General features: G+C 41.5%; 1 protein-coding gene across 2 annotated transcripts in view; it reads right to left on the reverse strand.

Moving 5' to 3' along the window:
- Positions 1–13,324, reverse strand: part of xpnpep3 (X-prolyl aminopeptidase 3, mitochondrial) — a 40,481-nt gene that overhangs the window by 12,934 nt on the left and 14,223 nt on the right. For both annotated transcript variants that reach the window (XM_043679910.1, XM_043679911.1), the window contains exons 4-7: positions 7,738–7,940; positions 5,645–5,707; positions 4,489–4,602; positions 2,207–2,292 (exon numbers count right to left, since the gene is read on the reverse strand). In XM_043679910.1, the coding sequence (XP_043535845.1) occupies positions 2,207–2,292; positions 4,489–4,602; positions 5,645–5,707; positions 7,738–7,940 (466 nt within the window). The remainder of the gene's footprint in view (positions 1–2,206; positions 2,293–4,488; positions 4,603–5,644; positions 5,708–7,737; positions 7,941–13,324) is intronic.

Consider the following 13,324-nt stretch of genomic DNA (forward strand, 5'->3'; position numbering starts at 1 on the left):
CAAACTGCAGTTGCCTCACAGATTGGGGGGAGTAGACCTTCCGGACATTAAAAATTACCAATTAAGCTCGCTTTTGACATATGTGAGTGATTGGGTTTGTGGGAACCCTCTTTCAATATGGCTAGATATCGAAGCCTCCCAGGCAAGGTGCCCCCTTACCAGTTTGCTGTTTTTGGACAAGGTAAGGACATTTAGGGAATATTGTCATAACCCAATAGTCATCAATACAATTAAAGCATGGAGGGTAATTCGGCAGAGGGAAGGTAATATTGGCAAAACATCTTTGTTTACACCTTTAGTAGTTATGCCAGGTTTTCAACCGGGTATGATAGATTCAGGACTTAAACGTTGGGCAGCTAGGGGTATATCTTGCATGGGTGATTTATTTGAGGGAGATGTAATGATGTCCTTCGATCAGTTAGTACGGAAGTACAAGTTACCTAATAGAGACCTCTTTTGTTTTTTTTCAAGTTAGGGATTTTATTCAAAACAAACCACACTTTTGACTGATCCCTACAAATCTGACATAGAAAGAGGGGTACTAAGGGCTAAGAGTACACTCTCTGTCAGTACTTTATATCACCAATTGGGGAGTGCCACCTCAGATGAGTCTGTAAGATGTGGGAAAGAGAGCTGGGTGTTGAAGTTTCTTCAGAGGCATGGGAGGATATTTGGGAGAATGCAACGAAGATATCAATTTGCAATAGGACCCATACTTTATAGTTGAAGATTCTCCACAGGGTCCACTTAACCCCAGACTGTTTGTCAAAATGTAAACCGGGGTATCTTCAGCACGTCCCAAGTGCAAGATCTGCACGGGCACTCTTACCCATTGTCTTTGGTCTTGTGACAGGCTTCTAACATATTGGAGCACTATGGTGGGTGCAATGGAGAGGATTTTATGTGTAGGGGTGGAGAAGGACCTTTTTCTCTGCTTTTGGGCCTACCCATTGTAGTTCCTGCAGACGCGCATAAGAAAAAACTTTTCAATATTCCTACGTTCTGTGCAAGGAAGAATATCTTGCTAGGTTGGCTATCAGAAAAACCCCAGGCCTGTCGGGTTGGCGGAAGATTGTTATGGAGCATATTCCCCTGGATTTCTCACAAATATGGTACACCACAAAACTGAGAATTTTTACAAGACATGGCAACCCTTTTTGAAATACCTAGACACAGGTTTATCTGCCACACTAACAAGGGCTTTTATATAGCCGTAACGATTGTGTTTCATGAGTCTTCTCTATATATGTTTATACATTCGTATAGGAGGGTGGGCTGGGGAATTCTTTTTATTATTTGGGTTTAGTTTTGTACTATTTTTGTACTGTTTTGAATTGCATTGTTGTAATATTTAAAAATCTATTTTTTCTTAATAAAAATATATTATAAAAAAAGACACCTGGATGGGTACATAAATAGGAAGGGTTTAGAGGGATATAGGTCAAGTGCTGGCAAATGGGACTAGATTAATTTAGGATATCTGGTCAGCATGGATGGGTTTGACCAAAGGGTCTGTTTTTGTGCTGTACATCTCTATAATGCAACGACTCTGACATGGGAGCAATATCTGATGAAGTTTAAGAACCTTTGCAGGGGGAATGAACTAATTGTGCACCTTTAAACAAACATTAAAATGGTCTTCAGCCATATTGCAAAAAAAAACTCCAAGTTCTCCATTACTCAGTTAACCTAGCATCAAGTAAATAAAGTCTGACCTTTATACTGCATCTTGCATAGCCTCAAGATGTTCCAGGGCACTTTTACAAACAATTAAAAACACTATGAAGCATAGTCATCATTGTAATGCAAGAAAAACAACAACTAATTTGTTCACAACAAGATTCCACAAACAACAATCCTCATATTCGAGTGATGTTAGTGGAGGGACTGATATTGCCCAGAATTGGGGAGACCTCCCTCTTCTTTTTCTTCAAAATGATGCCATGAGATTACTGACAGTTACCTGAGATGGTGGACATGCCCAAAGCCTTATACTGTATGTGTGTTCATGTTGGATGCAGGCATGTTCAGGACTGGCATAAAGACCCAATTTCCGTTTACGCAGGTTTTAAGTGGCTGAAGTTGAAACATCATGTGAGGGAATCCTTTCTCAAAGAATGCTAAGAAAAATGGTGATCACGATATTAAAATAATGTGGCTGTTGGGAGGGTGGGGTTAGTGGGTGGATCCAAACTCTGTGGCTCACCTTCCATTGACAGGCCAGACTCGAGTGACATCACTGACATAGCCGGAATACTCACAGCCGCCATCCAATAACACCATCTCGCCATCCTGGGAAGAGAGTGAAGTCAGTGAGTTAATAAAGGAGTAAGGTAAGGCCACAAGCATCTCATACCTTTTCTGTCATTCCACTAGACGTGTATCCCAACCCACCTTGAATCTGTAACCCTAACAACCTTGCTCAATAAAAAAAAATTTAAAGTTTCAATTAGCACTCAGCCTCAACAGCAATTCTGAAATAGAGATTTCCAGACTTCTACTACACTTTGTGTGAAGAATCGCTTTTTAATGTCATTCTTGTATGGGCCATTCTACCTTTAAAGTTAGGTCTCTACGTTGTAGGCTACCCCATCAGCAGAAATATTTCTTCTGTAGATCATAGCATCCCAGCAGCTTGGAAGCATGCTATTCAGCCCATTGTATCCACACATTTTGCTTTGAGGAGCATCCCACCCAAACATTTCCCCCAACCTCTATTCCACCTCTCCCCCTTTGCCAATGCACAACACAACCCAAATCCACCCCCCCACCCCATGCAAGTGATAAGAGCAGGTTAGATTCCTGTTCAGCCACATCATACAAAGAACATCAAAGCCTCTACCATCACCATTCGTTCTGGGATACAACACACATGTAAAAGTTCACATTGTTAAAGCACCCACTCCAATTCTTTTAATCATCTTAAATACTTCAATTAGATTAGCCCTGAAACTTCCATTTCCACTCAAGGAAATATAAGACTAGTTTATGCAACTTGTCTTACAATAATTAGTTTCATTTATACAGTATTTTTGTTGTGGTTAAGTGTCCCAAGGCATTTCATAGGAGTGTTGTCAAACAAACTTTGTTTGAGCCTCATGAGGAGAGTTAGGACAGGTGACCAAATATTTTGTCAAAGGGGCATCATTTGATGAGCATAACAAGAAAAGGTTAAAGGATGAAGAAAGTGATGAGCTTGGGTTTGGAGGACCAGCCAAAATGTCCATTTGAATGATTAGAGAAACTCGAGATTTTTCATTTGTTCACGGGAGTTGGGTGTCACTGCCTCAACTGGCATTTATTAACAAAAGAACAGTTAAGATTCAACCCCGTGGCTTTGAATCTGGGCCATGAATAGGCCAGGCCTGGTAAGGATGGCAGATTTCCTTCTCTAAAGGACATTAGTGAAACAGATAGGTTTTGACGACCATCGAAAGTGGTTATGTGGTCACGACGAGGAGAACTTTTATTCTAGATTTTTATTGAATTCAAATGTAACCAATGAAGAAGCCACATTTCCAGACCATTAGCTGGAGTTCTGGATTTATTAGTTCAGCGACATTACCATGATGCCACCATTTTCCCGACACTGAAGGATGGAGTTGTATAGTAAAGGAGGGAGCTGCCAGCCCAGGAGCCAACAAAAGCCTTACCTTGGAGATATCACCAGAAATTCCTCAATATGTAACCACTGATCAATGGCAGGTGCACATTTACCCTTCTGTTTCATCAGCATCAAAGTAGAAGGGAATGGCAAGTGAGTTCTGCTCCGAAGTAATCAAATTGCTTGGGAGAGATTAATCATGGTGACTGAGAAATTTAGATAGGAACTGTTCCTACAATCACAGGCTGTTTCTCCCCAGTGGTGAGCATATCAGCAACAAGCGCAGCAAGCAAACAGCCCCTGGCTTGTAGGAGCAGTGAAAAGGTGAGACACAGCAATGAATGACTGAGGCTAGTAGAAGCAGGAGTGTTTCAGGCAAGGTGAGATGTGAGTGGCTAAAAAGGGGCAGGAGTGAAAGCAGTGACTACAAAAGGGAGAGGGAAGGAGGCTGTGAAGACAACCTGTCAATAACTAGTTAACTGGACACTTGAAGTTACAGGTAATAAATTTGTTGCAAATTAATCAGCTATATCATCAGGTGTGTGTTGTTGCTAACTTTTGTTGTCTTGTGCCAATTTAAAAACTCGGAAATGTAAGCCTTCCTTGTGTGCTGTGGCTTTATGTATATTGGAGGGTTGATCATTATTGAGGATACTATTGAATTCTTCTAATTCTGTTTCTGTGACTCCCAAGTACTCCACATGTAAACACAAACACAGAAGGTAATATAGGTATGTGTCTGCTTCCCACCTAATGAAGGAGTTAGTGAGAATGAAAAAGCAGCCTCTGAAAATCAAAAAGTAACCCTTTAGAAATCTCAAGAATAGCCCTTAGGATAAAGCAAATATTCTGACCCCAGTAATAAGGAATGACTACATTCTTACCTTAACCATTTGGTTATTTTTCACATAATGCAGTGTATTGGAGCGATTGCCGCCAGCTACCACCGGAGGGTAGGCCAAGAGGTCCGCCCCATGAGCTCGACACTCGAAGTCAAACTAAAATTGAGAAGTGTTACGGAACGGCATGTTATGAAAGATTACTCCCTGATGTGTTTCATCTACATTATACAGAAAGCAAACGCATTTCGGGATTGTATTCCTGCACTTTCAGTATAACAAGCAGATAACATACATTTACCTGAAACAAAATTGTAACACCTCATTAAGTATAACGTGGGGAGTCTATCAATGGTAAACCTGCAGTGGAGAGTCAAACACTCCCTTATGTATACAAGTGTACACAATATACAATAAAAGAACCATATTTCAAGGTGACAACCTATCTCCGGGGATCAGATCATGATGTAATACCTTGGCTCACCACATCACTGATTCCAAGCTTTTGTAATTTTTCTCTACATTAGCCACTTCATTTCCCCTCTGTTATTATCTTGGTGGTTCAGTTTTTATGCTCTTTAGCTGTGCTTAATGTATGGAAATCAAGGCACAGTACACAATCCTATGTTAACTCTCACTTTTTTGGTTTAGGAGCAGGAGTAGGCCATTCAGCCCCTCAAGCCTACGTTGCCATAAAAGGTCATGGTCGATCATCTGCCTCAACACCATATTCCAGCACAATCAATCCCCATACTCTTTATAACCATTAATAACCAGAGGTTTATCAATCCTTGTGTTGAACTGATTGAATGACAGAGCTTCCCCTGCTCCGGCAGATGAATAATTCCAAAGATTCATCACCCTCTGCATAAAAAATGTCCTCCTCACTTAGTGTTAAATGACCGTTCTTTTATTCTAAGACACTGTCTCCTGGCTCTAGACCACAGCCAGGAGGAAATATCCTTTCTTCATATACTTTTTCTATCTCTTTAAGGATTTTCTAAGCTTCAATAAGATCACTTTTTACTCCTCTAAACTCCAGAGAAAAAGTCCCATTCTCTCAGGAGTCACAGTTGTGAATCTCTGCTGCCCTCCCTCTCGGATTCAATACATTTACTAAGACACCCGTACTTATTGTTATATTACTCCATGTAGGTTTGGCTGCTTCTGTTTATGAAAGCATCCATACTTTGTTGCTTACCTTTGCATAAAGATAGGCCTCGTCAACTGGAGCCTTGGTTGAGAACATTGTGCTTATGAATGCCTGAAAATAAACAGCCAGCCTTGTATCAGCTCCTTAGCAATCTGCAAAATTTGTACAAAATGCAGTCCAACTACAACACAATTACAAAACTGGAAGTACTGGGATGAGTACACACACTTTTGAGACTCATCAGCAGCGAAACTGGCACACACTGTCCCCTTCTCCCAAGCTTAAAGGATACTTATTCAGCAGCCTAATCCATGGAGTCACAGAGATTGACAGCACAGGAAATGTTCCTTTGGCCAATCAAGTGCAACCACCTAACTATTCTAATCCCATTTATCAGTACTTGGCCCATAGCCTTGTATGCTTTGACATTGTAAATGCATATCTAAATACTTCCTATATGTTATGTGGGCAGAAACCCTCCCCATTGATTTCACAGCAATTGGTTCCACTTTGAAATTGTGGGATGCATTTTTATGTATTCCAGACAGATGGCTAAAATATGCTCATCCCTTGTATATGTTAACAAGACGTTTATTGCCTGGTTTAAGGAGTTCTACCCTTACAGTGGGCTACCCTAAATGGTGCTGAAACCAGGTCTGTGCTCAGGGCATCCACATCTCCATTCAGCCTGACTGGCAAGACTTTAAAAGAGTATTGAAGGCTACAACCAAACACATAAGTTTCTTACAAAAGAGTCTCACTTCTTGGGGTCCCACTGAATCCAGAACTATTGTGGATCACAGCACTTGCAACCCAAACTCCAAGGTCTCATCCTGACAGTATTCTCTCATCTTCAAACACAGTCAAAGAAAATTCATGTTGTTCACCAGTGAGGTACCCAGGGACATCCAGCAGGTACTGGTTGTCCATCTCATTCACTAATGTCTTTTCAGGAAGGAAATCTGCTGTCCTTACCTGGTCTGGCCTAAATCTGACTCCAGAACCACAGCAATGTGGTTGACCCTTAACCGTCCTCTAGGCAATTAGGAATGGGCAATAAATGATGGCTTAATCAGCGATGCCCTCATTCCGTGAACAGATTTTAAAAGAAGTCTACCTTTGATGAGGTCCAAAGTTCAGTCTTAATCAGGCCTCAGGCCTACTTGTTCCGCTGCACAGATCTTTTTCTGCATATAGCTCATGCCTGGGATTCTGACTCCATGCGATCTCTTGCCACACCTACACTTTAGAAGTCTACTGGAGAGATATGTGGAAGCCACTGTCCTTTATAGTGAGGTGGGGTGTCAACCAAGACTCAAAGCAGTATTAAAACTCCCAATCTGCAACAGAACTAACATGGTGACAACTGCTGTATCCCATCAAGTTAATGTTGCTTTGTGACCGATGGCAGCCCAAACACTGGGTTTCATGCTGATTTGCTGCCGAAGCAAAAGATTATCTTCTGCTCATTGAGAGGGTGAGCCAGGTAGACCAGCAAGATTCAAGGCTGTGGTGAGTTAGTTGTGATGGCAGTGGAAGCATGGCATTTGGTCTCAGTTGCCCTGACTTAGGAACGGGGTTGGTTTTTGAACCCATGCTTCTCTTCATGTACATTAATGACTTTAACTTGAGTACAATTTCAAAGTTTGTTGATAACACAAAACAATGAAGTCTTGTGAACTGCAAGCAGGATAGTCATAAACCTCAAGAGGACAAAGACAAGCTGGTGAATGGACAGACAAGTGACAAATGAAATAACACGCAGAGTTATGAAAAATTCATTTTGATAGGAAGAACAAGAAGAGGGAATGTAAAATAAAGGACACAAGGGGTGGAGACAGAAATTTTGCGTGTGCACAAATGATTGAAAGTGGTGATGGAGATTGAGTAAGTAGTTAATAAAGCATATGGGATCCTATAAGGAAAAAGGAAACTATGGTTAACGTGTACAAAAATACATTCTGTGATCTTATATTTGTGGTACCTAATTTTGGGATCCTCCCCCAAATGGAAACTGGAGTTGATATCACAATTGAATGGTGGAGCAGGATCAAAGGGCCAAATGGCCGACTTGTATCCCTAAATTCGACATATTCCCCTCTCATAACTCACTCCCAATGCCCTGTTACAAAATAACCTACCTTGGAGGTGACCTTTGCAGCTGTTTTCATGAGTTCTACCTCTGCGTCGGACTTAATGAGTCGTAGATATTGAACAAGTTTCTGAACTGGTTGGACTGTGTTGTTGCTCTGCATCTTAATAGCTATAAGGGGCTGCATGTAGTCTGCGTGGAACCTTGGGTGAACAACTGGCTCACTGTCGTACCATACCATGCACCCTTCATCTGTTTGAGAGACAGACAGAAGAGGAACAGACAATTCTTTATTCAGTGCAGTAAACAACTTTCATTTGTATGCTGTCTTTAACATCATGCTTGACAAGAGAATTATAAAACAGAATTTGATAATAAATCTTATGTGTACATAATAGCACATTAGACAAAAAGCTTGATCAAAGGCACAGGTTATAATCAAAAAAATTAAGGTGGTTGTGATCTAGAGCACAAGGCAGTGCAGCTCACTCTGTTCGGAGATGCTGATTGTGCACCCAAATTTTCTTGCATACTTCCCCAACTTAACTATAGTCAGCATAGCTATTAAGGGAGAGATCATGCCTCACAAATGTTATTGAATGCTTCAAGGTGGTGATTGGGTGGGTAAGTGAGGCTGGTGCAGCTGATGTAGTCTACCTTCAGTTTTGACACTTTTGGCAAGGTCGCAAATGGCAGACTGCTTTAGGAAGCTGAGAACCCATAGGATCCAAGCCAACATGGCAAATTGGATCCGAAGCTAACTTTGTGGCAGGAGGAAGAGGGTGACGGTCAAAGGGTGTGTTTGGAAGCTTGTGTCCTGTGGTGTAACACAGGAATCAGTGCTGAGTCCTGTGCTGATTATTGTGTGTATTACTGATCTAGATATATGGACGTATGAGGTTTAATCATCAAATCCGTAGACAACATGAAAATTGGTGGTGATGTAAACAGTGAGCAGAAAAGCCTTAGTTACAGGATGACAATCAGACTGATTAGATGGGCTGAGATGGAGCTAATGAAAGTTAATCCTGAAAATGTGTCGTGGTGCATTTTGGGAGGACTAACTAGGCAAAGGAGTTAATGTTAAATGGTAGGACACTAGCAAGTACAGAGGATCAGAGGGACCTTAGTGTGCATGCTTGTTGATCCTTGAAGGCAGCAGGATAGGTAGCTAAGATCGTTAAGAAGGCATAAGAGATACTTGCCTTTATTAGTCAAGGTACTGAATACAAGAACAGGGAGGTTATGGTGGAGCTGTATGTAACATTAGTTAGGCCACAGCTGGAGTGCTGTGTGTAGTTCTGCTTACCACACAAAAGAAGAACTGATTGTATCGAGAGGGTGCAGACAAGATTCATAAGGGTGTTGCCTGAGCTAGTGTGATTCAGCAATGAACAGGGACTAGATAAGCCAGGTTGTTTTTCTTAGAGTAGAAAAGGCTTTGGAGGGGGGCACTTCTGATTGAGTTTTGAGCAGCATAGACAGAGTAGCTGGGGAGAAACCTTTCGCCTTTGTAGAAGCATCAATAACTGGGGGCACAGTTTTAAGATAAGAAGCAGGAGGCTCAGAGGGGATTTCAGGAAAAATATTTCACCCAGCGGGTTGAGAGTATCAGGATCTCACTGCCTAAAAGGGTGGTAGAGGCAAGAACACTCAAGGCATTTAAGACGAACACTTGAAATCCCATAGCATAAAAGGCTATGGGCCAAGTGGTGAAAAATGGCATTAGAATGGATGGATGTTTGATTAACGGTACCGTAACAACCCTGATTCGATCCTATCAAATGAGGATCGCAGTGTGCAGTCATTAGCATTCCCCAGGAGAAACATTATGTGTCAAATTCCCGGTTGATTGTACATGGGGATAGGAGTGGAATCATACAGCATCGAAGAAAGCCATTCAGACCAGCATGCTATGTTAGCTCACTGTAAGAGCAATGCAACAATTTCTGTACCCTACTCTTTCTCCATTACCTGACAAATCTTTCTACATCAAGTATTTATCCAGCTCCCTTGTGAAAGTTACTACAGAATCTACTTCTAACAGCCTTTCAGGTAACACAGTACAGAAGTATTGCATATTCTCCATTAATTGTTTTGTGAATTTTCATACTAGAATGCCGCAGTTATTGAACTCCCTTTTGCCAGTAGAAACAGTCTTTCCTTGTCTACTCAATCAAGAGTCTCCTCTCTTTTCGAACGCCACTATCAAATCTTGTCTCACCCTGGTTTGAGCTTTAGGGAGAAGCTGAATATGCTAGGGCTATTTTCCCTGGAGTGGCAGAAGCTGAGAGGTGACCGTATATAAGTTTATAAAATCATGAGGGGCATGGATAGGATGAATAGTTAAGGTCTTTTCCCTAGGGTAAGGGAGTCCAAACTTAGAGGCCATAGTGTTTAACGGGAGAGGGGAAAGATTTAAAGGGAGACCCAAGAGGCAACTTTTTCACGCAGTGGGTGATGCGTGTATGGAAGCTTGGGACCATTGTAGTAAATCTCCTCTATAAACTCTTCAAGACTCCACGCTCTTCCTAAAGTGTAAAATTAAATACAATACTCCAGCTGAGGTCGAACCAGGGATTTGTACTTGATGCTGCAATTCTTAAAGCCAATTACATCTGAAGTCTTTGCTTTCTAGGATGGAAATTCAGGTCTCTTTCGCTGTTCCATTTCAACATGTTATTTAGCCATGTTTAGGTCTGCACATAGTCTTCCACCACAACTAAGAGAAGACAGCAGCAAGGTAATCAATGACTGATAACTCTGCATTCCTAAAAAATGGCTCACAGTCCTTTTACATGATGGAGGGATAAAAGGTGCATGACAAGGGAAAAGAGAGTGAACCTGTCATGTTCACTAGGTGGATACCCCTCTGTTCCTGCAGTCCACTAAAACTGTACCATTTAATTTGTATTTTGCTTTTCCTCATTTTTCCTTTCCATTATATTTTATCAGCCCATCTGTCACTTTCCTCCTCAGCATGTATTACACTAATAGGGTGTCATCCACAAACTCTGCAAAAATGACCTCCTCTGTACTCAAATTAAGATCATTAAAGCAAAAAAAAAACAGGAAGCTGAAACCCTAGAAACAATCTTGTACATGTTCCTCTGATTTGGAAAACAATATCCCATTGCTCTCTGTTTTCTATCTTGCTGTATGCATGGTATCACTGCCCCTTTAATTTCATGAGTTTCTGTTATGTGAACAAATTTGTTGTGTGGTGTCCTATTCAATGCCTACACATTGACATGGACTGCACAACGTTTATCAATCCTCTCCAATATATTGTGAAAAGTCTCAGTCAAGTTTAGTCAGTGACTACTAGCCTTTAACAAGTATGTGACATCGTTCATTTACTGATCCACATTCGTCCAAATGAAAGAGAGTTTTGCCTCAGCTTATCGTCTTTATAAATGCCCTCAGCTCTGATGCTGGTGGCTGATTTGCCAAGATATTATCTTTCTCCGTTTGTTTTAACAAAAGATAAATGCGTTTGAAAAACTGGAAAAATAAGTGAGTGAACAAGTTAATGCTGACAGAAATGATGTCCATTATGATGAAAATATTCTTGAGGCTGGCTAGTTCAACATCATAGAGTCATAGAAATATACAACATGGAAACAGACCCTTTGGTCCAACTCTTCCATGCCGACCAGATATCCGAAACTAATTTAGTCCCATTTGCCAGCACTTGGCCCATATCCCACTAAACCTTTTCTATTCATATACCCATCCAGATGCCTTTTAAATATTGTAATTATACCAGCCTCCACCACTTCCTCCAGCAACTCATTCCATACATCCACAACCCTTTGCATGAAAACGTTGCCCCTAGGGTCCCTTTTAAATGTTCCCCCACTTACCCTAAACCTATGCCATCCAGTTCTGAACTCACCCACCTATTTACTCTCTCCATGATTTTATAAACCTCTATAAGGTCAGCCTCCAACGTTCCAGGGAAAACAGCCCCAACCTATTCAGCCTCTCACTATAGTTCAAACCATCCAACCCTGGCAACATCCTTGCAAATCTTTTCTGAACCCTTTCAACTTTCACAACATCCTTCTGATAGCAGGGAGACCAGAATTGCACGCAATATTCCAAAAGTGACCTAACCATGTCCTGTAGAGCCGCAAGATGACCTCCCAACTCCTACACTCAATGGTCTGGCCAATAAAGGAAAGCATATTAAATGTCTTCTTCACTATCCTATCTACCTGCAACTCTACTTTCAAGGAGCTATGAACCTGCACTCGAAGATCTCTTTGTTCAGCAACACTCCCCAGACCTTACCATTAAGTGTATAAGTCCTGATTTGACTTGCCTTTCAAGATGCAGCATCTAACATTTATCTAAATTAAATTCCATCTGCCACTCCTCAGCCATTTGGCCCATCTGATCAAAATCCCGTTGTACTTCCTCGCTGTCCACTACATCTCTAATTTTGGTGTCATCTACAAACTTACTAACTATACCTCCTATGTACACATCCAAATCATTTATATAAATGATCAAAAGAAGTGGATCCAGCACTGATCCTTGTGCACTCCATTGGTCACAGGCCTCCAGTCTGAAAAACAACCCTCTACCCACCACCCTGTCTTCTATCTTCGAACCAGTTTGATATCCAAATGGCTAGTTCTCCCTATATTTCATGTGATCTAACCTTGCTAACCAGTCACCCATGAGGAACCTTGTTGAATGCCTTACTGAAGTCCATATAGATCACATCCACTGCTCTGCCTTCATCAATCCTCTCTGTTACTTCTTCAGAAAACTCAGTCAAGTTAGAGAGACATGATTTCCCATGCACAAAGTCATGTTGACTATCCCTCATCAGTCCTTGCCTTTACAAATAAATGTAAATCCGGTCCCTCAGGATTCCCTCCAACAACTTGCCCAACACTGATGTCAGGCTCACTGGTCTATAGCTCCCTGGCTTTTCCTTACCATCTTTCTTAAATAGTGGCACTATGTTAGCCAACCTCCAGTCTTCTGGCACCTCACCTGTGACTATCGATGATACAGATATCTCAGCAAGGGGCCCAGCATCACTTCCCTCGGTTCCCACAGAGTTCTAGAGTACACCTGATCAGATCCTGGGGATTTATCCACCTTTATGAGTTGTAAGACGTCCCGCATCTCCTCCTGTGTAATATGAACATTTTTCACGATGTCACCATCTATTTCCCCACATTCTATATCCTCCATGTCCTTCTCTACAGCAAACACTGATGCAAAATACTTGTTTAGTATCTCCCCCATCTCCTGCAGTTCCACACATAGGCTGCCTTGTTGATCTTTGAGGGGCCCTATCCTCTCCCTAGTTACCCTTTTATCGTTAATGTATTTGTAAAATCCCTTTGGATTCTCCTTAACCCTATTTGCCAAAGCTTTCTCATGTCCCCTTTTTGCCCTTCTGATTTTCCTCTTAATTATACTCCTACTGTCTTTATACTCTAAGGATTCACTTGATCTCTGCTGTCTATACCTGACATGTAGTTCTTTTTCTTGACCAAAACCTCAACTGCTCTAGTCATCCACCTAGTCCTACACCTACCAGCCTTGCCTTTCACCCTAACAGGAATATACTGTCTCTGGAATCACGTTATCACATTTTTGAAGACTTCCCA

Source organism: Chiloscyllium plagiosum, chromosome 39 (assembly GCF_004010195.1).
Source record: "Chiloscyllium plagiosum isolate BGI_BamShark_2017 chromosome 39, ASM401019v2, whole genome shotgun sequence".
Lineage (NCBI taxonomy): Eukaryota > Metazoa > Chordata > Chondrichthyes > Orectolobiformes > Hemiscylliidae > Chiloscyllium > Chiloscyllium plagiosum.